Source organism: Cavia porcellus, unplaced genomic scaffold (assembly GCF_034190915.1).
Source record: "Cavia porcellus strain 051 isolate PalLab524CR breed Dunkin Hartley unplaced genomic scaffold, mCavPor4.1 scaffold_2, whole genome shotgun sequence".
Classification (NCBI taxonomy): domain Eukaryota; kingdom Metazoa; phylum Chordata; class Mammalia; order Rodentia; family Caviidae; genus Cavia; species Cavia porcellus.
In genome coordinates this window covers 129,841,702-129,867,138 of record NW_026947485.1, presented here as the reverse complement: position 1 = coordinate 129,867,138, position 25,437 = coordinate 129,841,702, and the positions used below count along the sequence as shown (strand labels likewise).

General features: G+C 37.3%; 1 protein-coding gene across 11 annotated transcripts in view; it reads left to right on the top strand.

Annotated features, from left to right (window-relative positions):
- The window catches only part of Mctp1 (multiple C2 and transmembrane domain containing 1), a 539,183-nt gene that overhangs the window by 466,929 nt on the left and 46,817 nt on the right, over positions 1–25,437 (top strand). For 10 of the 11 annotated variants that reach the window (XM_063245361.1, XM_063245358.1, XM_063245362.1 and 7 more), the window contains one exon: positions 6,629–6,682. In XM_063245361.1, the coding sequence (XP_063101431.1) occupies positions 6,629–6,682 (54 nt within the window). Of the gene's footprint in view, positions 1–6,628; positions 6,683–7,628; positions 20,073–25,437 lie in introns of those variants that run through there. The other variant, XM_063245363.1, reaches the window with a different exon arrangement.

The window sequence follows — 25,437 nt, the reverse complement described above, 5'->3', positions numbered from 1 at the left end:
ACTGCAGCTTTGAGCTCCTGGAGGCATCCTATGGGTCACAGTAAGGGACATTTCTGAGAGCTGGCTTGACCCTTCAAAGGCACACTCTTCCAAAGCAGCACAACTGCCTATTCCTGTGTTGCAGAAAATGTTAAATAATGCAGACCTTTCATTAGACTGCTTAAAGAGCAGTAGTTCCTGAGGTGTTTTCCAGAGTTTGAAACATTTCAACTTGTGCATTTTTTAGTTACAAAATTGCGATTCTGTAATGGAAATGTGTCTTTAAATATAGACGCTCAGGAAAATAATTTTCTTCTTGAATTTAACTCTGTTTACTAATGAACAAAAATACCTTGCTTTGAAAACATTAATTTTTGCAAGATACTTTAGTGATGAGACAATGTTACCTGCAAAACACATTAAACAAACTCAAAATTTTTACCTTTTGCATATTTCTTACCAACAGATAATATACGTTTAAGAAAGCATTATTTCGAAAGTGGGCTATAGGTTAATCGTTGAGAAGTGTTTTCCTGTTAACCTAATCAATATGAAATATCCTAAAGACATGAAGCTTAGAATTTTCCAGCAAGAAAAAAAATATATAAAAATATATATATACAATACATTGTAACGCCTTTAGATGGAGACATAGTTCAAATATACACTAGAATTCCATTCACAGTGCTTTGTGTAAGTATGAGAACATTTAAGAATACTGAGAAGGAAATATGAAAAGAAATTCATTTAAGACGCTTGTGCTGATTATAGAATTTGTTTGTTATTATTTAGCATTTCCTTAATGGAGGGGTTTTTCCTGTATATTAAGCTGGCACTTGTGGAAATCAAAGGTTATATACTCTTGGCCAGTAAACTAAATTTACTGTCCTGGCACCTTATAGCAAAGCATATTATACTACAAATAAGAATGCTGTTGATGATGCAGAATGCAGGCTGTAATCAGTGGCATGAATCAAAAGTCATCTGATACCCACATTAAAGCCACATTTCCTATTAAGAATCAGACTAAATTACAACATGGCACTTCCCAGAATGAGCAAGGAAATGCATTCTGCAAGAAGAAATAATTGTATTTGAGTGTCTCTGTAAAAATCAGGAAGTCTTTTAGCAATAAGTACTAATGCTTTTCTTTTTAGTCTGCCTTCTTTTGTATTGCAATATATTCAGCCTCACTGGCAAGCCTATCACACTAATTATTATTACATCTAGTGGTTCCGTTATCTTGATGATTACTGTAGCTGAAATACTTCAAGGTCAAATCCTTAATAGCGTGAATCGAACTAAGCAGCCATCATACACGCAGTTGCTTTTGAGTTATCCTAGATGAAACAGTATATTTCAGATCAATTTATGAGTCTTATTATTCTTACAAATGTAAATTAAATGTGCAGTTTCATTGTGCTGTTCATTTCACAAAAGTTTCCTTTCACAAATCCTATGAGAAGCAGGTGTTTTGTAAAAATGTCTGCACATGCACACCTATAATCTTATGACCACAACAGTCTTCAGCCCCAACTCCACCTCTAAGCAATCCAAAGTCATTTATGTGGCTATCGGCATCATCCCTCTCCATAGACATCCCACTTCATAATTTTATATTGTACTTATATGTATAATAAATCCACACTCAAAATTACATGCTCTTCTGGTTCAAGTAGACAGAGAGTACAAATGAGCTCCAGACCATGTCGAAAAATACCATTCCTCCCTAATTCTTTTATATCTCTAGGGTGGAAGTAGGCAGTTAGTTTGTAATGTGTAAAAACATAAGCATCTGTACACATTTGGATGTTCTATAAATATGAAATGAAATATGAGATTTCTTTTGTGACAGTTTTTTTTTCTTTAATATTTTAACATTGCCATTGCACATCTGGACAGTGATTTCTTCTTTAATTTCAACGTGCTGATTTTTTATAGACCGTGTTTGAGTAAAGCAATTTGAATTGTGCAACTGTTCATTCCAAGCAGAGCAAAACATCCATTTAATTCAAAGATTATTTTCAAGGAAAAAAGTAAATATACCAAAGAAATCACTTTCTGTCAGCCTTGGCTTCCCATTACTCAATACTTAACAAGGTTAATGTAACCGGGATTCTTCTGTTTCTTTCTTTTTTCTTAAAGAGATTTAAGTGAGTGGATGACATTACTCTCAGGAAAATCAGAATATGTCATGTTTTAAGAATTATTTGACTACCTCTTAACTCCCTCTCGTCATGTGAAGTTTAAATATGCACGTGATTCAGTATGAAAAAGCAACAATTAATATCCACTGTAGCATGATTATATTTAATAATGTTGTTTCCCTGAATCCACTCATTTTTCCACTATGTTGGCCTCCCTGTTATTGCATCTTTCTGGTCATCTCCCTTATGCATCTTTGTCTGCTAGAATAATTTCAAATATGCTATCATATTTTTATTTAGATGACTGTCATGGTTAATATTTTATATCTTTACAAATCATAAAGTGTTCTGTTGTGCTGAGTTACAATTAAAAGCATGCTAATATTAAAAGGACCCTCCTAAAACTATATAAGATAGTACTATGGGTGTAATTTGGCCTTATTTTGAAAATGTTTTTTTTTAATGTGTAACCATCTATAATGTTTTATATGTTAATGACAATGTTCAGCAAATATTGAATATGAAAAAAGAAATATTATGCTTTTAAAATAATGTTAACAGCTTATTCTTTGGCTGTAATATAGCTGGCACACACTGCATTTGGGGCTGTCTCTGTGTGTTTTTTAAAATGTCATCTTTATTAGTATTACATTCAAGGAATAGTACCACGAATCAGTTTCTTTCAAGACCTTCCTCCAGTGTGTGGCATATAAGTCTGTGACGAGCGACATTACAGAAGGTCATGTCACTTTTAACTGCTTGCATTACATCTTTCTGATTTCCCTGGTGCCCTTCCTTTGTTTGATTAATACTACTTGGTTTCAAGCAAGGTATCAGAAAGCATAATTTGGAAAGAGAATTCCAGAGCCAAGCTGAGATATTCCCCCTTAAGAAAAAAACAGAAGGAAAACCCCCCAACTTTGTAAATGTGTCCATTCTAACACATACAGTTTTTTCGTTACTCTTTTCATTTTTTCCATCCTGGAGGAAATCCTACGTGTGTGTATTATTAAATTATTGCTGACAAACGTTTGGGCAACCGGACTTTGAATCTTTAAAAAACAAAACTATGTAATGGTTGTTTGGCTTTATTTGAAGAGGAAAGATCTGGAATTTAAGAGTAGGACTCCTGTGTTTTATTTATTTTCCTTGGTTAAGTGTTAAACTCCAGCACTCTTTTTTACATAGCAGGTGTTACTCTGGGAAGGGTTGCAATTTTGTGTATTCATTAAAGGCACTTCGGTTGTATATACAGTTTGTTTTCAAAAGCAAGTTTGCAGTTTCTATATTCGTTGCATTTGGCTAAAGCTTACATCTTAAATTGAAGCTCAGCTTCTGAGATATTCTTGCCCCCTCAGCCAACCATTTCGCCGGACCATAAAGCAAAATGCTAGGGTGAGAGCATTGTTTCAATTTGGAATCTTTATCCACACCTCTATCTGCATCCCTGTAGATGTTGTTTAGTGTTGGCAAAAACATGAATCAAGTTTTATGGCATTAAGAACAAAGGGTATGGTGCCCAGAACGAAAAATAGACTTTAATTTCCAAGAATTAATGGCAAAAATATTGCATTGATTTTTTTAATTAATAACGAATGGTTTTGGAAAATTGTTTTGAAGCAGGAACTGTACTGGGTTCTTTACATACATAATTTCATTGGGTCCTTAACCAGCCCTGTGGGACAGGGGCTATTATCATCTTCATTTTTCCAAAGCACCTTAAGCTTCACCTGAACAAAATGTAATAAGGGGACACGTCCTGAAATGGCTTAAAGGCATCAATAGGAAACCATCTGTAGTATAAATCCTCACTTATGGATGTTTATGATATAGCATTAAAAAGACACTGAAGGAGAAAAAAGCTCTCACTAGAGCACTAACACACAACACAAAGGCCCCTCGCTAACACAACGCTTTTCTGCCAAATGGAAAAGCAAATGACTGTACTGGGTGGTTCTGGCTGCACATTTGTGGAGCAATTGTGCGTAGCCAATTACTCACTTGTGCAGGGTAAGAACAGTTTGAGTTTTGCAAATGAAGAGCCTAATTCTGTAGACTTCTTTGAGTCATACTTGAGTTTGAGAGTCATAGCTGATTTGAAAAATGTGTAAACTAAGCTAGTGGCTTTGAATTTTTAAAAATTAATTTGAAAGCTAGTGGAGAACCCCAAGTCTTCAAATAAAGTGTTCAAATATTTCCAGGCAAATATTTGGAAGCATTTGTAATATTTGACTTTGCTAATCCATATCACTGATTAGGTATATGTCTCTCCCAGTGAGTTAAGTCAAGCCTATAAGACAAAGGATAGATATTTTATCAATGAGTGTTTCAAAAATATGAAGGATTGAGTGTTCATGCATCTATGCACTCAGTGAAAAGTATTTCTTGAACATCTCTGATGTTCCTTCCAATCTAGATACAATTCTATACCATTCGTCCTCAGCGAACCAAAAGTGTAACTACTGCAGAGAGGAGGCATCTGATACATTTTTCATAACTAACCACAATATTGGAGTTTATTCACAGAGAGTAAAAGTAGAGTGTTCATTTCATTTTCCCAAAAATATCTGATAGGACCATACATGGGTAATTTTATCAAAATAAAATTTTTACTTCATTCAAATTTAAATTTTTAAAGATAAGTCTATTATAGATACAAAATAATTGATCTAAACATTATGAAGTTTAGGTGAGTTCTTTTGATGCAATCTAATGTGTTGAAATGTTGTGGCTGGCTCTTCCTTTGCATACTTCCATCAGCAAATTGCCCAATTTGGAAGAGCCTGTATATGTCACCTGAATTAAACATGGTCACTATTGTCTGCATACTTGTGATGTGAATACTGCAAATGCAAGAAAATTAAAAGTCAACACAAAGGCTTATCTGATAGTCCCTATTTATATCTATGTGTTATTTATCCTTGTATTCCCATATTACCTAGTTCTGTGTGCCTTGGACAAGGTGGTCAATAATAAATGCTTATGGGGTAGTTGAATATAGTTAGAGAGAATATCAAGAGTTCATCTTTCTCGTTGAGGTTGAATTACTTTGTATGTTTCCAAATTAGTGCGAGCTCTCAGCATGCATTAGAAAGAACATGTTGTACTACTGTGATTCTTTCAAAGTGCTTAATGTCCAAGTGAAAGACCACAGAGTCTTAGACTTTAATAGAATATGTAAATTAATTGTACATTAAGTTGAGAACAGTTTCATAGATTTTCAGGTGGTTTGCGTTACATTTTGGTTGATAAGATTTCAGATCATCTTTCAAATCACTTAATCCTTTTAAAATATTCAAGAAATGTATTGGAAACAACTAAGATGTATTGCCTCAGTTTATACAATTTCTTGCATAATACAGCCCTGGTTATTGAAGTTTCCACTCAGGCTATTCCTGTGGGTTAGGGTTAATCACATGAAAGAAGGCTTGGTGTCTCTAGCTTCTAAAATTATGAGATTTGAGAGAGAGGTTTTAAAGTATCTAATAACTATGATTCTAGTTATATTCAGACTGCATTAGAAAAAAGCACCATAAGAATTTAGAAATTAAGAAATATGCTGTGAACATAATAAATTTGGATTTCCTGAATAACAACCCCATATCACAGAAATTTTATACTTTTGTTTTTCTTGGAATGGTTGTATGTTTGTTTATGTGTGTGAAACTATTCAAAAATCCTCCTGAAATCAAGTCCAGTTCTTAATGCCTGCACTTCTACATTCATTGAGACACAGGGAAATTATTTGGCAAGTCAAAAATGAGTGTTCCATTGTACTGAGGTGGGTGAACTAGGAGACATTAAAAAAATACACATATAAATATCTACCTACATGAGTTATTCCTACATTTTATGCACATTTGTTATAGATTTTGTTTTAATGTCATGCTGATAATATAATCCTTGAATAAAATTATAGAGAATTAAAACAAGAGTTTTAGGCAACCCTCAAAATCAAGAAGTCATTCAGATAGTTGAATTGACTCCATAGATAAAAATTAAAATTTGAGCCACATTAAAAATTGTTAGTTTTATGCCATAGACCAGCAGCACGAATCAGTTATCAAGGGTTGTTTGTTTGTTTGTTTTTTAATCTTACAGTTTGGTGAAAAGTAAATTAGAAATAGCGGAGCTGATTTATGCCTAGTTATCTAGCTCTAAATTTAAAGGGCCTGATTAACACAGACAGCAGAATAGGTAGAAAGGAGGTTTCTTGATATAAAGCATCCCCCAAATCAATGTTAGTTTACCTTATGCATACTTCAAATTCTTTGTCACAAAACATTTCACATGAACAGGATTCCCCCATTTGGCTTCCGTCCCCTGCTTTTAATCAATTAAAGGCAGAGCGTTTTCCTAATCTCCGTCTCTAGATCAAATATTCCCTCACAGTGCATATGTTTCAAATGTTAATAAAGTTTTCATTTCCAAAAGGTTCAAAATGACAGAACACAATTCTCTCCTTTAAAGAGCACAAAAACGACTTCTGTTTCTGTCTGCAGGTAGTGGAGGACATGCTAGAGGACGAGGAAGAAGAAGATGACAAAGATGACAAGGTAATTATCTTTCCCAGCACTTGGTACCTGGGGATGGGAATGTAGACATGACACTGTTTTCACCGACAGTTAAAAAAGGAGTTGAAGTGTTTGAGTCCAGAAAATTGGACAGTGCTGTTTATCATCCTAACAATGCCACTGCATGTTGCAAAGAAGGAGAGAGGGCTATAAATCCTCTCCGCTTTTGTCCAGAGCTGGGTCAAATATTTTTCTGCCAAGAACAAAAAAAATAATAATAATAATTCAGCTTGTCTGGAACTTGATAGCTCTCGTGAAGATAATGGCAGTGACAACTGCTTTTGAAGGGCAAAAATTTGTCCTATCTGGAGTATTACAAATCAGTCTATGCTTTGAGGGGAGAAGGCAGTGAAAAAATAGCAGCCTGCATGAGTTGAACATGGATATTGTCACCTGCAATTTTTAAAGAATTTCTCAGCTACAGAAAGCACAAGTATGCAGAGCACAAGAGGACATTTAAACAGCCCTGGCACTCGCTGCCTTGGCCTAGGTTTGGAAGGACTCCGAAAGTCCACTCAGAGACACTCATTATTTCGGTTGCTGACCACAGTAAATAATAACAGCTTGTTTCTAGGATCATTTGGATTGGTTGTCTCTGAGGAGAGGGGACATCTAGAGGGAAGAATTAGGGCACTTTACTGCCACTGCCACAAATGACTGGATTTGGAGAAAAGCTTGCTATGCCAAGGAGGATGGCGATTCTGTTACATGTAGTCTCTGGGTTCTTTTAGACCTTAAACCTAAAAAAGTCCTAAGGTGAAGAGGAGACTGGGAAGACCACATCATTATTTGCACATTGTTTGGCATATGAAACCAGAGTTTGACTTTCACCAGAATCTGTCTGACTTCTGTTATAGTAAAGCAATGAAATTTTTGAAGAAAGGAGAAAATTGGTATTTTAATTTATGCCCTTGACCTTTGATTCCAGGAGAGATGTACAGATACATCCCGGTGTTGTGTTGGAAACAAGCATTAGAAATGTCAAAAAAATTCACAGTGATGAAGTAACCTCGCAAATGATTTTTCCCCGTGATATTCAGTGCTTGAAGAGAAGTGGAAACACACACTTTCTCTCCCTTCTAATACTATTTTGAACATTTTTGAATTGATGGAAATTCTAAGTGAAATTTTTCTTTTGTGTATCACTTAGTTATTAGTGACATCATCAAAGGACCAACAAAATTTCCTTCCTGCAAAAAGCACATATGTGCTTGTTTTTTAATGTTAAATAACATGAACACACACTTCTGGCAATAAATGATGTGATTGATTGTTAAGGTCAGTCGTAGAGCTGTAGAGAGCTTGTATTTTAACTCCACATGCCAGCTCTGAATCATCATTTCTCTGCGAATAAACACTGAGCAGCCATCCATTTATGGCCATTTTCCCTTGCTTGTTGCTGCTTTATTATTAAAGCCACCATAAAGATCCATTCTGGTAGCAGGCGTTTCCCCAGAAATGTTAATAAATGGAAGTCCTCAGCAAAGTCTAGTACTTCAATGTCTCTGCTTGAAGTCAGCCTGTGTTTTTTTTTTTTAACCAGTTTGTGAATATTCTATACCACTGGTCTCTCCTTTTAATGATCATGTTTTAATGGAGAAATTTTGGGCATGAGACACAAATAGACACACCTGGTTAAGTGACTCACCAAAACAGAGATGTCAAGTGGAACGTGCCAGAGTAAAAACAACACCAAATCTCTGGAGTAGCATCTATTGTAATCTAGTGTTTGGTTGCCTGAAACTGACACTCTGGTTCTAACACATTTTCAGATCTGGTTACCAAAGCTGATTGAAAGTGAGCACTTAAATTGCTGTGTGAATGCAACCATATTCTTCTGTACGAGATGCCGACAAACATGTAAAAAGATTATAAGCTGATTTTTTCATGACTCTAAACCTTTTATTTGAATTATATGTAAGATTTTTCTTTTTTTATTTACTCTTAATGCAATCGATAGCCTAAAAGTGATATTCAAATAATTAGTCTCCAAGGCAGTAATTTATGACAGACTTTTAAATTCTTGAGTAATAGAAGAGAGAATCTTAGAGTACAGTGGACATCTTGAAATGTGAAGTTTTTAGTATAAGACTTGGGACTCTGAAAGGATCCTGCGAGCTTCCATTTACCAGCTTGCATCTCAACTGGCTCTTACCGCAACGAATGCAGTAAGTTTTGGCTATCAGTGCGTCCAAATGGGAGAAGGGTAATTTCCTACTTGAAAAAATTCATCGGTTCCTCTATTTAAAGTTTGTGTATAGAGTTATGCGTAATGGAATTTCATGAGAAAACAAATGTGTTTTTGGCCATACGAGCAGGTACTGACCTCTAGCTCTCATTATTCCTCTGTTTGCTCATATGGTATAATTGTGGGGTCAGGTCAGTGGGTCCTCTTATAGGATAAAAGTAAAAAAGATTAATAAATGTGCCAAAGCCTCACTTTAATTGAACCTGAAGCATGTGTTGCAAGTATGTGAAATATGTCCCAGATGTTTCACCAGGGCTAGTGTCTTGGTTTTCCCTGATTACCACCAGGCAGCTATTAGTCCTGTAACCTTTGGACTTGAGGGTAAATGGGGTATTACATGGCACAGAATGAGAGCACCTGTTTTCCATTCAGCAAAGACCCCTGGCAGGCTTTGCCTAAGCCCATCCATGTGTTTTCACTTAGCAGATTGTTGGGCGATTATGAAAAGTGTCTTTCTTTAGAGCCAGCACTGATACTAGTCACTCACAATGAAAGGGCGAGTCATTGGCTACTTGACAAGGTCCGTGTGGACATGAACTGCAGTCCTTTATTTCGTTTGAGCTTGGAGTGTTTTTCCTCAGCACAATTATGTACATGGCGAAGACACAGGTAGAAGAAGTGGAAGCAGACGAGGATGATAATTACTCACATAATAACTTCGTAGAGCTTTTCTTCAGAGCTGGCTCTCACAACTTGGAAGACTTTGGTTAATGTTGGTTAAAGCTAAGTCATGATTTACCTGGAGCTCCTGATTTTCAAGCTTTTCTAGATTATAGCCTTTTAAGTTTTCCTTGAATTCTTTCTTCTTATTAAAGTAGTTCATCATTATTCAGGTGAGGTTTTGTGGCCAGTCTTATCCTTTATTCTAAAATATATTGTCTGCATTTGCTTAAATGCAAAATTAGTTGGTATTGCTCTTAATCTAATTCCATGGTTTGCACAGAGGCAGAAAGTATGAGTTTTAAATAGTGAGTTTTGATTATGAATCACTGAGTTGTTAATGTTTTCACTTATCTGCATTATGTAGTAGTGCTATGTTAAGCTATGCTGGAGATGACTTTTCTTCCTGAATTAAATGTTAGAAAGATATCATGTCATATTTCCAGTTCCCTTTGTAACAGAGCATTCTCTCAACTATCAACCACAAAATCACAATATGATCTGATTTTTGACCGGCCACCAAACCCTGCCTTTGTGGCTGACAGAATATCAAAGCAAATAAGGCTTAACTAAAGCAGCTAGGTAGATTCTCGACAAGCCATATAAGAGTGTTTTTGCCATGCTGTATATAATAATACAGTGGTTGATCTGCATAATCTCACCATCTAATTAATGAAGATCAGCCTTCCGTCTGCAGCTTAGAAAGTTTAGGCTTGCTTCCCATGGTGCACCCTACCCTTGTAATCAAATCCAGCTGCAATGTCAGGAAGCAGAAGGCAGAATGCAGGTTTCCCTAAGGAAAAGCATGAATTCAAATGCGTGGCATTCTAGTAATGTTTATTGATAAAAGATATTAAAATGCTTGGGCATTTATGCTTACATTGCTTCTCCTTTTTCTTCAACCATTATGTCAAGGTTACTGTATTTCAATATAACTAGATGCAGTGAATGAAACATATCTGGGTTACTTCAAAATATACAGATCATTTGCTTCAATTTTTGAAGTCTGTGTTTCCTGTTTGGTTCTCCACCCCAAACATGTATTTCTATAATGTATCTAAAATTCATAAACCTCTACATCTTAAATCAACTGTATGTGGTGGGTAGGATTGGGGTAAAGTGGCTAATTCCATGATAGGAGAGATTTCAACCTGACAAAATTACATTTTTCCAGTTACCTTCAATAACGGCATGGTGACAAAATAGCTTGAGGCTTTGAAAAAGGCAGGAAATGATAAGGAAGATTTTGTTTTTAGAAAATCCTTAATCACATTTAATTGGAATGTCATTGTGTTAGTGTGTTCATTTTCTATTGTGGCATAACAGATTACTATAAAGTTAGAAGTGTAAAACAACATTGATTTCTTTATAAGCCTTCAGTTCAGTAGGTCAGAAGTACAGACCAGCCAACTGGGTTCTCTAGTGAGGGTCTCATCCTTACAATTTCAGTTAGGCTGAGTTCTTATCTGGAAGCTGCAGAAAAAAAATCCATTTCCAAGCTCAGTCAAGTTATTAGTAGGGTGCAGCTTGTTGTAGGTAGAGGACCATTGTCCTTACATTTTTGTTGGCTTCCTGTTCCTAGTGACCACCTTCCTTGGGACCCTCCATCTTTAAACTCATCCGTGCAGAATCTCTCTTGGGTTGAAACTTCCATACTTCAAACCTCCTTTTTTCAAGAACAACCTAGCCATCTTTAAGAGCTCACTTGATTAGGCCAGAACCACCAAAGATAATCTCCCCCACTTAAAGGCAACTTTCCAGGAAAACATTAACCTAATTGTAGGAATGATCATATTCTTAAACCCATTGCCAAAGGGATGCTACATGATATATAGATTAAGAAGGGGAAGTCTTGATCCCTGTGTTCCACTTTTCATCACTGTGACAGAGTACTTGAAATAAATGACTTATTTATCTGAACATTATAGCTTTGGGGACCAAGGCTTCAATCCATGAACCTTTCAAGGACATTAAGAATTCAAACCCTAATACCATCTTTGAATTCTGCCTACCACAAGCATGTAGTCCTGGCCATGATCCAAAGTGAAAAATTAAACAATCTTTGTGTTCCTTGGGTGTATCTATTACTAAGTTGTGCCCTAACCATCCTACAAAAAAAGACAATATCTGCCTAAACTCCTGTTAAGGTTCACAGGAACACCACGTAGAAGAAATACACATTATATACTGTATTTTTTAAAGAAAAACAGCCATGGTAAAATATACCTCGCTTGTTATCTCATTCTGATCTGGATCAAAGGATGATTAGGCAGGCAGAGGGCCTGATGGACCATTTCTTTACTCTTGTTTTCTCCTTCTGGAGAAGAGCAAATAAGAATTAAAGTAGTAAAGAGTGGGGAAATATCCATTCCTCTCTGGGGGACCATTAGATGCTAAAACATACTGGGATGATGGCGCCTGACCTCAAATGCATAACACTTTTTACTTAATCTAGAACCATAGTGACATTAAAACTGGAAGATACCCAAGAAATAACCTAATTAAACCGCCTTGTTTTAAAATGAAGGAACAAGAGGCTGAGTGTGTAGCTCAGTGATGGGGAGCTTGGCTGGAACGTGCAGGGCCCTGGTTTCCCTCACCTGCATTGCAAAAATAAGAAATCGCCTCAGCATAGTCTTTAAGTATCTAAATAGTACAAGGAGAAAATATACTTTCCTTTCCAGATAAGAGCTGTTTGTTTTAGATATCCACTTCTTACTTTTCTGCATACCCAGCTTTTTCCCCACTTATACTATTTAAAGGGTTGCATGTGGTAGGTGGAATAAAATCAAACCTTCATCTTCTAATCCCTGGAACTCATGAATATGTCCCTCTCATGGCAAAGAGGAATTAAGATAGCAAATAGGATAAAGATTGTTAATCAGCTGACCTTCAAACAGAAAGATTATTCTGGATGATTTGCTTGGGCCCCATGTAATCACTAGTGTACTTAAAAATAGCAGAGGTCACCAGAGCGACCAACAGCTGGCAAACACTTGTACAGCCATAGCCAAGATTAGGGCTCAGGACCTTTGCAGCAAGCAGGAAGAGCTTCTGGAACAGCTGGACCACCTGAAGATGGAACTCTCCCAGCTGCATGTTGCCCATGAGACAGGTGGCATGGGATCTAAATCCTCCAACAGGCAAGCTGTCCACAATCCATTGCCTTTGTTCTGTCATTAACCAGCCTTGGAGAACCTCTGAATGTTTCACAAAGGCACGAAGTGTAAGCCCCTGGTCTGCAGCCAAAGAAAGCACATGCCGGCCTCACAGGCTGGGCAAGCACAAGGAGCTCAGGATATCAAGCGATAGCTGTGGAAGGAGCGGCTCTTCTCCACTGGGAAGGAGAGTGTTGAGGTCTGAGCACTGCAGCATCAATAAAGCATAAGTGGGCAGAGGGGTAGGAGGTAGCCACTGCCTTGCCTGGCTCTGAAGATGAAAAGAGGGATCTGTAACCCAAGAAAGCGTGGGCAGTCTCTAGAAGGCAAAAAGGCCAAGGAAAGGGATTCTTCTCTGGACTCCCTGGAAAGAAATCAGCGCATCCACATCTGGATTTTAGCCCAGTGACACTCATTTTGGACTTCTGAGCTACAGAACTTCAAGATGATAAATTTGTGCTAAGCTACTAAGTTTATGATACTTCACTACAGCAGCAGTAGTAAACTACTACAGCTACTTTCCAACTGCCTTTCCTATACTTCTCTGAAAATACTACCTTTCGAAGAACTAGATGTTGACTTCATGTTACCCTTCGACATAAATATAGTTATACAGTTCCTTGTTCAAATGGAAACTTAAAAACAGTATCCAAGAAAGCAAATACTTTCAGTCAAATTGCCTTAGTTTTTATTTTAGAAAAGCTCATCGGGAAATGAGGACGGAGTATTGGACATCTCAAGACAGCTACATACTTTCCTGTTTAGGAGCCTGTTTTATGAACTGCTGAATGGACCAACAAGCAATGGTTAATTTTATTTTCTCCAGCATCCAACATGTTCAATTCCTTAACATGTTTCACCCCACAACACTCCAGAGCAATTGAGTATAAACCATATCTAGATAACAAATCCCTCCAGAGTCTCAAAGGTATATACTTTCTCCCCAGAAGAACATATACAACCATAGACTTGCATGTCATTTTTTGGTTTTGGTTCCCAGAATTGAATTCAGGACCTGGAATTTGCCAGACAGGCGCCATGCTGCTGAGCTATAACCCTGGCCCCCAGCAAATCATTTTTTTGCATGCCATTATTTTTTTTTTGCCATGGAAAAGGGATTATAGGTACTCTAAGGTATCTTTATAAATCAGATTTCTATTAATAAACCACTTTTCTTGACATTAATGCCTATTTCCTCAAGCACTTGAGAGAAATGCAAGTTTTTCAAGTAAAAAATAATATTAAATTACATTTAAAAGTAAATTTCTACAAAAAAAAGTTGGTGTTTGCTTTTGGTAGCATGGGGGGACTTTTGATACCACAGTAGGGTTATTTTGACATCCTTATGGCTTTTCTGGTCTATGCCAATAAAAGCTAGAAACATTGACTTGGCAAAAGAAAATAAAAACAGGGCCTTCCTGGAAACTGTGAGGTCCTGAGTTCAATTCTTGATACCCGAGAGAGAGAGAGAGAGAGAGAGAGAGAGAGAGAGAGAGAGAGAAGAAAAAGAAAGAAAGAAAAGTAAAACAAAATAGGAGATGCTGTGGTTTTATTAGATACTTAGAAAAAATCAGAATTCCTGTAATTCTCCAAAATCTTTGTTTGACTTATTTGTCTCAATGGGATACTTTTTGTAAAGTTTGCATCATTACTGCATCATCATTTTTAAGAAACATTAAATATTTATGGTTCCTGTTAAGGTCACTGGAGGCAGATTTAACTTTTGAAGACTTAACCTTATGAATCCAATTATAGGTGGGTTTCTACCTGTTTAAAAAAAACAAACAAATCTACAGCCTTGCTATTCCTTGTTCAGCTTTGTAATACTTGTCCAGCCTTGAAATATCTAGGTATGTGAGCCAGGGATTTAGCTCAGCACCCTAAGCACCTGGCTGGCAAGCACAAGGTCGTGAGTTCGATCCCCAGTACACACACACAAAAAGAAATATCTAGGTATGTATCTGTTCCTTTTCAGAATGGTGGGTGGGCTAAGGGAATTGAAATTAGAAGATATGCCTGCATAACCTGTAGCTATACTTACAGAATATCCATCAATAAACCGAACTATGAATGGAACTCTTTCCAGTTGGGTTCTTCTCATAGTTGGATTTCCTTTGCTTAAAAAAAAAAAAAAAAAGTAAAACTTTCACTGGAAGGCCAGTCAAATGTTTTAAGACAAGTCCTCTGGAAAGCTAGTTAACTTCTGTAGTGCAGCAGTGAACTTCCTCTTTTACTTCCAATTCTTGACAAAAAAACTCTCGAAATAGCATTATGTCAGCCCTGGCTCTCAGGAGGTTGACAATGTACAGAGAAATAGACACGATTTTTTCAGGGTAGTTGGCAGAGCCGTTGACACCGGCTGACACCACTGCATGTTGAGATGAGATGACTGTTTCTTCACCAAAGCGGCAGAACCAGATGTGTTTCCAAGCATCACAGATGCTCCATCTGAGTCCAGAGTGCCAAGATTTTTATTCTGCCTGAAAGTTTATTTGGCAAAGAAATTCTTCACCATGTTAAAGATATTGACTCTGCAGATTCTGAGTTCTTGCTTGATTATAAGAACTCTTTAATAGGAGTTAGCTATGCAAATAGAAGTATCTATTTCTTTAAGTTACAGAGGAAGGGAAATATAAATAAATGTCATAGATGCTGTAGCATAGACAACATTTAATGAGGGCAAGACTTCAAAAAGTGTGTGGAATCAATACCTTTCCAGTGGTAGGTGGTTTTTGTGCTTTTAGTAGATGATAGGATTGACACATAAGAAAAGTTTCTGTGCAAGTCTTTGTTTGGGGAAAATCCAAGGCCAGGTAAACATTTAGTTTTTAAAAATCAGGATACTTGTTTATAAAGGTAAAGATTCAAATTTCTGATTTGCATAGTAGGTAGCCTAAGGTTCCCCTCAGTTAATTAACTTTATTAACCAGAATTCTGCTACACAAGAAATCAACAATTTTTATACTTTATCACACTCCATAATTAATATAAAACCAGTAGATATGGCAACTTCATGGTACTTTTTTTATTAGTATATGTTTGTAATACATATTAACCACACTCATTGAGGGGTTTGTACACACACATATTGCATCGTGGTTGTTTAATTTCTTTTTGTTTGAAAGTTTTGATTTACGCTAGACTCAAAGTAAACAAAGATATATGGCTTGTAATATGTGATGTATTTTAAAAATTTTCACCAAGAAACTTTTTGAGAAGTCCTAGTGTGGTAGTGATGAGGTTACCCATCTTCTTATCTCTAGTAGCAGCTGTGGACGATTGCATTGGGTTTAAAATGTAATTTCCTTCATAGAGATGTGCAGCATGGCCATGTGGCTACTTTGACACAAGCCACCTCCAAGCAGAAGGTTTAAGAGCCATTGTTGGCTCTACTCTCTCTCTTCTCCATTTGCAATGATCCCGGGACTATCCACATAGAGGCTATTTCTTTGATCTAAATTCTAGAATAAAAATGAGAGGAAGTCAGCCCTGTGGACACATAGTGCACGCAAAAAATAACAATTGATTTTCTAAGCTTCTGAAATTTTGAAACTTTGTTCCTGCAACTTGACTTAGTCTGGACTGATAGATCCAGCACCATAGCCCATACCAGGCTGTGAATCAGTGACTTTCTTTTATGATTTGACATGGAGTGTGGATTTTTTTCCAAGAATAATCAAGGCTACAGAAAAGAAGTTAGGAAATATTTTTCTTCCTTAGTTTACAGAGAGTTAACCTTCTCTCCCTAATCTTTGAAGCAATCTCAGATAAACATTGAACTATTTTTGCTATTGAGTTGAAATCTCATTGAAAAATGATACTTTCGTTCACTGTTACATATTGAGGGAATAGTCCTAAGGCAAACAAAGGTAATATGACATGCTACTAACCTTTCCTACTAGGTAATGAGGGGTCTTTTAGCTGATGGGGCCCTCAGTTATATAAAGTCATAATTATAATGAAGAAAATTTATAATAAAGTTATGAGCAATTTTGGTGAAAAATAGGGTTATCACTTTCTCAGAACTGTCAAAAAATATTCTACAAAGCAAGTGGCATTTAGATGGGTCTTGAAGTTTCAGTAAGAATGTACCAGGAAGTGTGATATACAAAATCCAGGACTGTATGCTATAATAGGAACATATGGTTCAGGAGGGAAAATGATGCTGGAAATGAAAATTTAAGATTATAAAGCTTTAGCCATACTTTAAGGAGTTTAAATTATATTCTCCCATACAAGTAATATCTGTCCAAAAAAACCTCATTATTTGAAAAGAGAACGTTTGGCATTAATGCAAACAAAATGAGAAGTAAATGAGAATTAAGTAGGATATTGCTGGGAGATAAAAAAAATAGTTCTAAAAAGAAATAAAGTCATCTTTTAACTTAAGCATTAATAGTGATAATAGAAAGAAACAACCCCAAAAGATGTTTTAATACCTGGTATAATAAGATTACTGAAAGCAAATTATGTTGAAGAGAGTAAAGCAAATTTTAGGATACAGATAATAGAAACATCTAGCTGATATATATTTGTTATACCTGTTTCATATTTCAAAGTACTTTCTCTTATTGCCTTTTAAAATATCCACAGTAACTCGGTATATTGGCAGTCTTTCCCATGCTGCAATATCAGGAAGGGTAATTTGGCTAGCAGGAAACTAGCTAAGACTAGAAACCAGCTACCAGGGATGATTTGTCTAACAGAGAAGCTAAGACTACGATTAGGTAGCTTCTTTGGTAGTGAAGAAATGGAGATCAGAAAACAAGTCATCTAAAATTTTCCTTCCAAGGCCTGTTGTGGTAGAGTCAGTCAACCCACCTAGAAGTGACCGCTGGGCCACTTGGTTGTCCATCCTGCTTAGCGCAGTGGGAGGAAGCAGCCTTCACACTTACCTTGCCCGTTGTGTCTAAGCATTGGGTCTTTACAGCACGTGGGAAAATGAAGGCAGCCAGTCCGTGCCCAGGGTGTTTTACCCGGTTAGCTCCAAGCTTCCACAAGGAAGCACAGGTCCAAGGCAGAAACAAGAAGAATAGATAAATGTTTCCTTGCCCCAAAAGTGGATTCAGAGGGAAAGATACATAGTAATCATGCTTATTTTGGCTTTGAGCTAGTTGTCATAAGGACAAAAGCAACTGGCAGAACGTAGGTCATTTGAGAAGCAGTTAATGCTGTCACTATTTTATAGACCAAGAGACTGAAAGCTCTGAAAGAGAAATCCCTCAGTAAAAGTCTTAAAAGGAGTGATACCATCTGCCATCACTTCTTTGGCACGACAAAACCTCAAAACTTATCAAAGTAATAATTACCTTCTCTTTTATTATGTACTGGGTTGTCTGGGCTCCTCTGGGTAGTTGTTGCCAAACTTCTTGTGGTTCTCATCTGATGCTAGGGGCTGCAGCCATCTGAAGGCTCAACTAGGCTTGACCAACGAGGTGGCTCAGCCTGTGGAATGGCAGTAGTTCTGGCTTCTCCTATCATGGCTGCTTGTTGCAGAGAGCGGGGATCCAAAGATGAGTATTTCAAGGGACTCAAGTGGAAGCTGCAGAGTGCCTTAGAATCTAGCTTTGAAAGTTGAAGAATGTCCCTTCTGTCACAGTCCATTAGCCAAGCAAAACACTAAGACTAGATTTAGGAACATGGAAATTCAATTCAGTTCTACTTCTTGAAAGGGAACACCAAGGTCATACTGCGTAAGAACCTCGGGAATGAGGGATATGGTATACCATCTTTGGAAAATAAAACTATCAGGCAAGAACAAACCAAACAAGGCAACTTCATATTAGATAGACAGATAGATAGATAGATAGATGTATATATGTATAAAATTGGTGTCTACTTCTCCCCTAAATTACAAAAGGACTACATAATTCTTTTTGTCTTTTTTTATACTTAAGAATTACGACTAAAAATTTCACTTTCTGTCTAAGCCCTCCTGCCATTTGTTGAGAATTAGGAAGAGATTACAAAGAATCCCTTCAAATAATTCCTGTGCAAATTTCCATGTGCTTTCATTGTCCTCCACTGACAAAAGAGGACAAACTGCCAGCCAGCTGCATTCTCACAGCCAGGTTTTGCCTACTGGCACTGGCTGCCAAAGGTAAAGAGCCTCAGGAGGAAAGGAGGTGCTAGATGCTTCTTGTTATAAAACATAGTAGTGGGGCTGGGGATTTGGCTCAGCGGCATAAGCGCTTGCCTTGCAAGCAGGCAGTCGTGAGTTCAATCCCTGGTACCGATAAAAAATGAAAAAGACCACAAAAATAAGTAAATAAATAAGACATACTAGTTTCTACTTTTTTAGAAAATATAATTTGAAATTGGCAATAGTTCATATCACTAATTTGTTCAAGGATGTTTCCTGTAGGATTTATTTATTTAGGTACTGGGGATCAAACTCATAACCTCGTACTTGCCAGGAAGGTGCTTATATCTCTCAGCTAAATCCCCAGCCCAAAAGTCAGGTGAATTTTTTTATGATTTTTTTCTTGGTACAGGGGATTCAACTCATGACTTTGAGCTTGCTAAGCAGGTACTTACACCATGGAGCTAATCGCTTGGCCCCTCCTATAGGATTTAAAAGATCACTGATATCTCTGAACATTTTGTTGTAGGATCTATAGTAGTTTAATCAAGACCCTTTTCCATTATTGCTGAAGCTGTTTCTCTGACATGGTGAGACAGTATTATGCGGATGTTAAAACCAATCTTCCACATGTTATGGGCATAAATGTTGCCTCTTGTTTCTGATATGTCAGCCAAGTATTCTGATCAGCAGTGATGTGAGAATGAGGACATCATCTGTATTCTCTTTGTGATTTCATACTTGAATATTTTGGGGACATCCAAGGTGATATGATAAGCGAATATACAGCTGGGGTAGTCTGATAATGTAAGATTTTATTGATTATCCAACAGAGTAACTACCCTGAGTATTACGTTTGCTGATCACAACCTTCAGTTCCTGTGATAGTTGAACAAGTTCTTTTTTTTTTCCATTGAGCAAACCTCAAAGTCACATGGTTTCTGAATCAAGGTCCTCAGATTTCATACTTTGGCAATTTCTTTCCCTTCTAATAGGATATATTAGAGAAAATGTGTCACCTTTTGCACCATGTAATACCAAATCAGATCAGAATTCATGCACAATTTTGTCAGTGAAAATCTAATAGTAAAACCTGGCTTATCTCTAGATAACACATGGAAAAATAAACTTCCACAACTGACAGATTTACTTGATTTTTTTCAGATAAGTTATTTGTAAGCAATTGAGCTAAAGAATGTAACTGGATTATTTTTCATACCACACACACACACACACACACACGCACACGCGCACACACACACACACATACACACACACACACACACACGCACACGCGCACACACACACACACATACACACACACACACACACACACACACACACACCTCAACAGTAAAATGGTTGCTAAGTATTCAATCTTTGTCATGCTGATTTTTTTCTTTTTCTCTTTGAAAAAGTTCTTTGATAATGAATGCAAGGAAAGAACAAAAATAAAAGACATTTTACATTAACTATATTTATTAGAACTAATGACTTCAGGAAAACAAAATTTACTTTAAAACACATGAAAATAACATTCGTTGATAGTTAATGGCAGTTAAGTAACACAGGTTATGTGGTAGCTTACCTGGGAATGATACTAGTCTGCCTAAAAAGCATTCATCTGTGTTTCTATTTTGTAATCAGGAAAAGTCAAAGCCCATCACTAATCTGAAATCTTCCTGAAACCTATTAAAATAATTTAAGATAAGTTGTACTGCAAATGTGCTTTTTAAGTGTTTTAGACTTAGGATGTCTTAGGGATGTTGTAACCCCTTTTAATGTTACTATTTATATATAACTACCATGTGTATAGTATTACACCTTTAATGCACTGTATTAGCTGTCACTTGAAATTAAGTGCAGGCATGTTCTTTTCTGGCCTTCAATTTCTCCTACATTAAACGTTTAAATAATGACACCAGTAGTAAAAGGGTCGGGAGCATTCCCAGTGGGAACCAGCTTCTGCATATGGTGGGGTTCTGTTCGCATTTCTGTGTGGAAGATATCATAAGATCAGAATCTCTGTGTTTACACACCTGGTATCCAGAACTCTATCTGATGTCTTTGCTTAGGGAATTAGTACAATCAAAGCTTATGGTAGGCATGTGTGATAGATAGGCCTTGTCTGTAGAGATCTGGCGATAATTCCATCAAAATTTGTCCCTCGTTGATCATATATCTATGCATTTTTATATCTTTGTGGTTTTTTTCAACAACCCTCTGCTTGCATCAGTGCCTTCATTAAAAGGTCAGATTTTGTGGATTTAAGAATTCACCTTGAAAATGTGCTATAAGTTGAACATATCAAACCTGGCTTTCCTGACTCATTACGAACTTCATAGCACTAAGAATAGGCAGATCCACAGCTAAAATATTTTATTGGCATCTATTTTAATTTATATGAGGAAAAGTGGATGCTTATTGATTTTAGGGTTTTTCCCTGGTTCTACCAGTCACGTTTGATTTTCATGATCTAATGATATTGTACAGACTTCTCTCCATGATGAATCATGCAAACATGCATCATTGAAATATTCAAAGCAATTAGTTTTAATGAAAGAAACTATATAGGTGAGAGTCATTTGGAGTAAAATCATTGTTGTGAAAACTAAAATCGTTTCATGAACAAAGAGCCACCTTCCTACAATCCAAATCATAGTGATATAACTTTCTGTGTGGTGCTGTGATTTTTTTCCTAACATCAGGTGGAAGAAATTATTCTGTTAGAGAACAGATTTTATTTTACAGTTGATCCATTATCACTGGCAAGTACTTTTATATTTAATTACATACCCACACAGAAACGAAAGTAGAAATATTCTAATTAAAAAGAAAGAATTTCTATTTTATAATTAACTAAAATTTCATTTCTTATCCTTAAATTAATAAATTCCTAATTTTCAATTAACCTTCTAATTATGCAGAAAGAAGATCTAGTATTTCTTTCAAAATGTAAGACATGTTCATTTCTTTATGTATTCATACATGTGTACACTTTATGTGTGCATAAATATTTGAGTGTCTGTGATAGATGTCACTTCTGTGTGTAATATACTGATACATTTTTAGAAAAGAATGTAGTAAGTTTTCTTCTTTACTCGTCATCAATCTCATACATCTATCACCTCCCTTGACTTGCTCTTTTCTCCCATCTCAACCTTTTGTTTTGTGGTTTCCATCTATTCCCCAAGTTCACTCACTGCAGACAGGAGGAGGTTGCCTTAGTCCTCCTGTTCCGTGCATGTATCCCAGTGTCTCTTTACTAGCCCCCTCTCTCTCCCTGTGCACTCGTGGCTTTTACAAAAATACTTTAACACTTCAATTTTCTGCCTTTGTCTCCACTGCCTGGATATCATTAAATTTTGTTCTTCCTTTTAATTTCTTTGTTTTAGTGAAAATGACATCATCTTCACAGAGAGAAGATAACATCAGCGTCTTGGTATTTATTCAGTTGCTGATAGGGGTGTGCACTTGCAAGTTGATGCTTCATGCTATTTGGGATATAAGGAGAAATGAGACCTCTTTATTTCCAGGGGATTAAAAATCTTTTGTTTTGTCTTTCATCCTAAATCTGTTATTTCTTTCCACCTCTTGGACAACAAAAATTGTTCCATCACAAGTTCAGAGTCAGTGTATTGCGACCTGAACTTGTGTTCTTTCGCTAACACTAGTTTCATTTCTGCTTTGCTCTATCAAAGTCTTCTGCACGCATCCTTTAAGATCCAGCTGAAATCCAGCCTCCATTACCCAAGCAAACTCACTAGCTGGTAAGGAGCTCCCCTTCAGAACACATAGTAAAACATTTATTCTACCTAGTTGGCATTCATCTTTTTCTCCACTTTCATTTTATGTGTGTGTATCTGTGTGTGTGTGTGTGTGTGTGTGTGTGTGTGTGTGTGTGTGTGTGTTTAATTATGTACAGGGCATTGTGATGAGCCCTTCACAAGTACTTTCTCACTTTCTTCTTCTTGACAACTCTATTAGGTAGGTCCTATCATTGACATTTTACAAATGAAAGCAAAGTAATTTGTCCAAAGTCACAAAGACTGAAATTCAAACCAAGTCCTATCTAGACTTCAAAGCCCATACTTTAAACCACTATGCCACATTGCTTTATGATTTTATGTATTATTTATTAACTTGTGAGCTTGTTTGGCTTTTATATCTCATAAATACAGGTAACCAGAGCTGAGTATCATAAATATATATATTATGCACAAGAATACACAAAAAGTAAGCATTTGGTTGACTAGTCAATGAATGAAAGTGTATGGATGAATGGAAAATAGCAATCAGACATCAGAACTGTCATTCAAATTAGCCATGTTGTACGCTGGCTATTACTTAGCAAAAGCAAATTGGCTGTCAAATGATCTCCATTTTGCCAATATCGTTCCATTCTCCGTGTGATATTTACACCTCCCATAAGTGTAATTGCATCTACCATTGCCAGTATGATAGAAAAAGAAATGTCTTATTCCTGCACAGATAATTCGTTCCTGTCTCTGCTCTCTAGTCTGAGCCCCAGGCCCAAGTGGTGCACCCATGACAGAGTCCTTGTGAAGCCCCATCGTCTGCTGTCAGTCTCTCTCCTTCTCATTCCCATAGCTATCACCCAATTTCAAATCACTCTGACCTCCAGTTAGCTAACCTCTCAGCCACTCTCAGCTACAACACACCTTCATTTTCATTTAATCATTCATTTATTTAATTTATTTTGATGGTACCTGAGATTGAACCCAGGTTCTTCATGCTGAGTTACAGCCCTAACCCTTTTTTAATTTTTATTTTTAATTTTTATTTTGAAATAGGGTCCTGCTAAGTAAATGCCCTGTACATAATTAAACACACACACACAGATACTTACTGGAACTTGAAATCCTCCTACCTCAGTCCTCTGTGCTAGGCATGGATGTGCACAACCATGCTTGCTAAATGCATCTTTCAAATGCTGCCAGTAATCACTAAAGATTTCTTGAAGCAACATAGCATGATAGTGAAGGTCAGTGGCTTTGGAACCAGGCTGTGGGTGATACTGAGCAAGAAACTTCACCTGTATCCCTGGGTTTCTAGTATGGTTTTTGTTTTGGTTTGGTTTTTGTTTGTGTTTGATTTTGTTTTGTCTTTTTGAGACAGGGTTTCACTCTGCAGTTCAGGCTGGCCTTGAACTCACTGTGTAGCACACGGTGGCCTCAAACTCACAGCGATCCTCTTGGCTCGCCCTCCTGAGTGCTATGATTATAGGTGTGCACCACAATGCCAGCCCTCCTCATCTGTAAACTGGGTTACTAGTAGTTCCTACCCCATAGGGTTATTATAAAAGTTCAATATATGTAACGAAGTCTGGCATGTAGTGAGAATTTCACAAGCATAATAATAGTAGTATCATTATTGTTGGAGTCATTATCATCCGCGGCATTATCAGCCATGGGAGTCCAGGGGCCTGTCATGTTATTAAATAGAATAAAACTTCTGAGTAGGAATAGATTGGAGGGAGGAAGAAAGTGAATTCTACTTCTAATTTTGAAATGTCATCACAGTATCACACTGGGCATTTTAGCAGGTGTTAGAATTAGAAATCTAGAGCTCAAAGAAGAGCTTATAGGTAGAGACTTAAGTGTGAGAATGAGCCATTAGAGAGAAGCTGTAGTTACAGAGGGAGAGGGTGTTGGGAGTGAAAGGAAGAAGGCAAGGAACAGTTCTGTGGAGAATGTTTCTCCACCGGGGATAAAGGGAGGACAAGGACAGAGCATGTGGCTGAAGAGGAATCCTCAGAGTGACAGAGGAGGATCCGTGTCACAGAAACCAGGCCTTCTGAGAAACACAGCCCTAGAGTTAAATATGGCACATGGTCCTGGAAGGCAGGCTGAGAGAGATCTAGCAATGTTGACTGTCAGATAGTGTTGGCTGTGGTGCTTCCATTCCCTGGAGCAGTGGAGAAGAAAGCAAAGGCACATCCAAGGGGGCTGCTAGGATATGTCTGTCCCGGTGACTTGACTCTGATGGCAACTAAAGGAGTTGGCAAGGCCTTGCGGTTTGGTTTACTCAGAGAGAGCCGAAACCATTTTAGAAGGAGCCACCGGGGAAGGAGGAATCCGGAGCTGGAAGAGTGGAGGGTGAAGGTCTCAGGAGCTGTGGAGCTGTAGAAGGAGGGATACGAGGTCCTGTCTCTGCAGGGACCCGCTGGGTGCAGAATGTGATGCTGAGGAAGCCCACGCAGCCTGAGCTACATCCGGAGAGACAAGTGGCCTCTGCTGTGGGTGTGTAGGTGGGGGTGTGCCAGTCTGGAGAGGAAGGAGACCCAGGGAGATGAGTGGTAACCACGCAGCACATGGTGAGTGAGCAAATCATCAAGTAACCTTGAAGGCCCAGTTGGGGCTGAGGGACAGAACTGGAGAGGCCAGCACCCCAAACAGCCATTTATGCAGCACAACATTGCAGAGTAATTCGTGTTGAAACAGGGTAATACAGAGAAATCAAGGACATGTACAGAAAAAAAACCTGCAGGTTGCAAGAGAAGGAGACAGAACATTCTATAAATGTCTATTAAGTCTATCTGGTTCGCAGCAGTTTATATCAATATTTC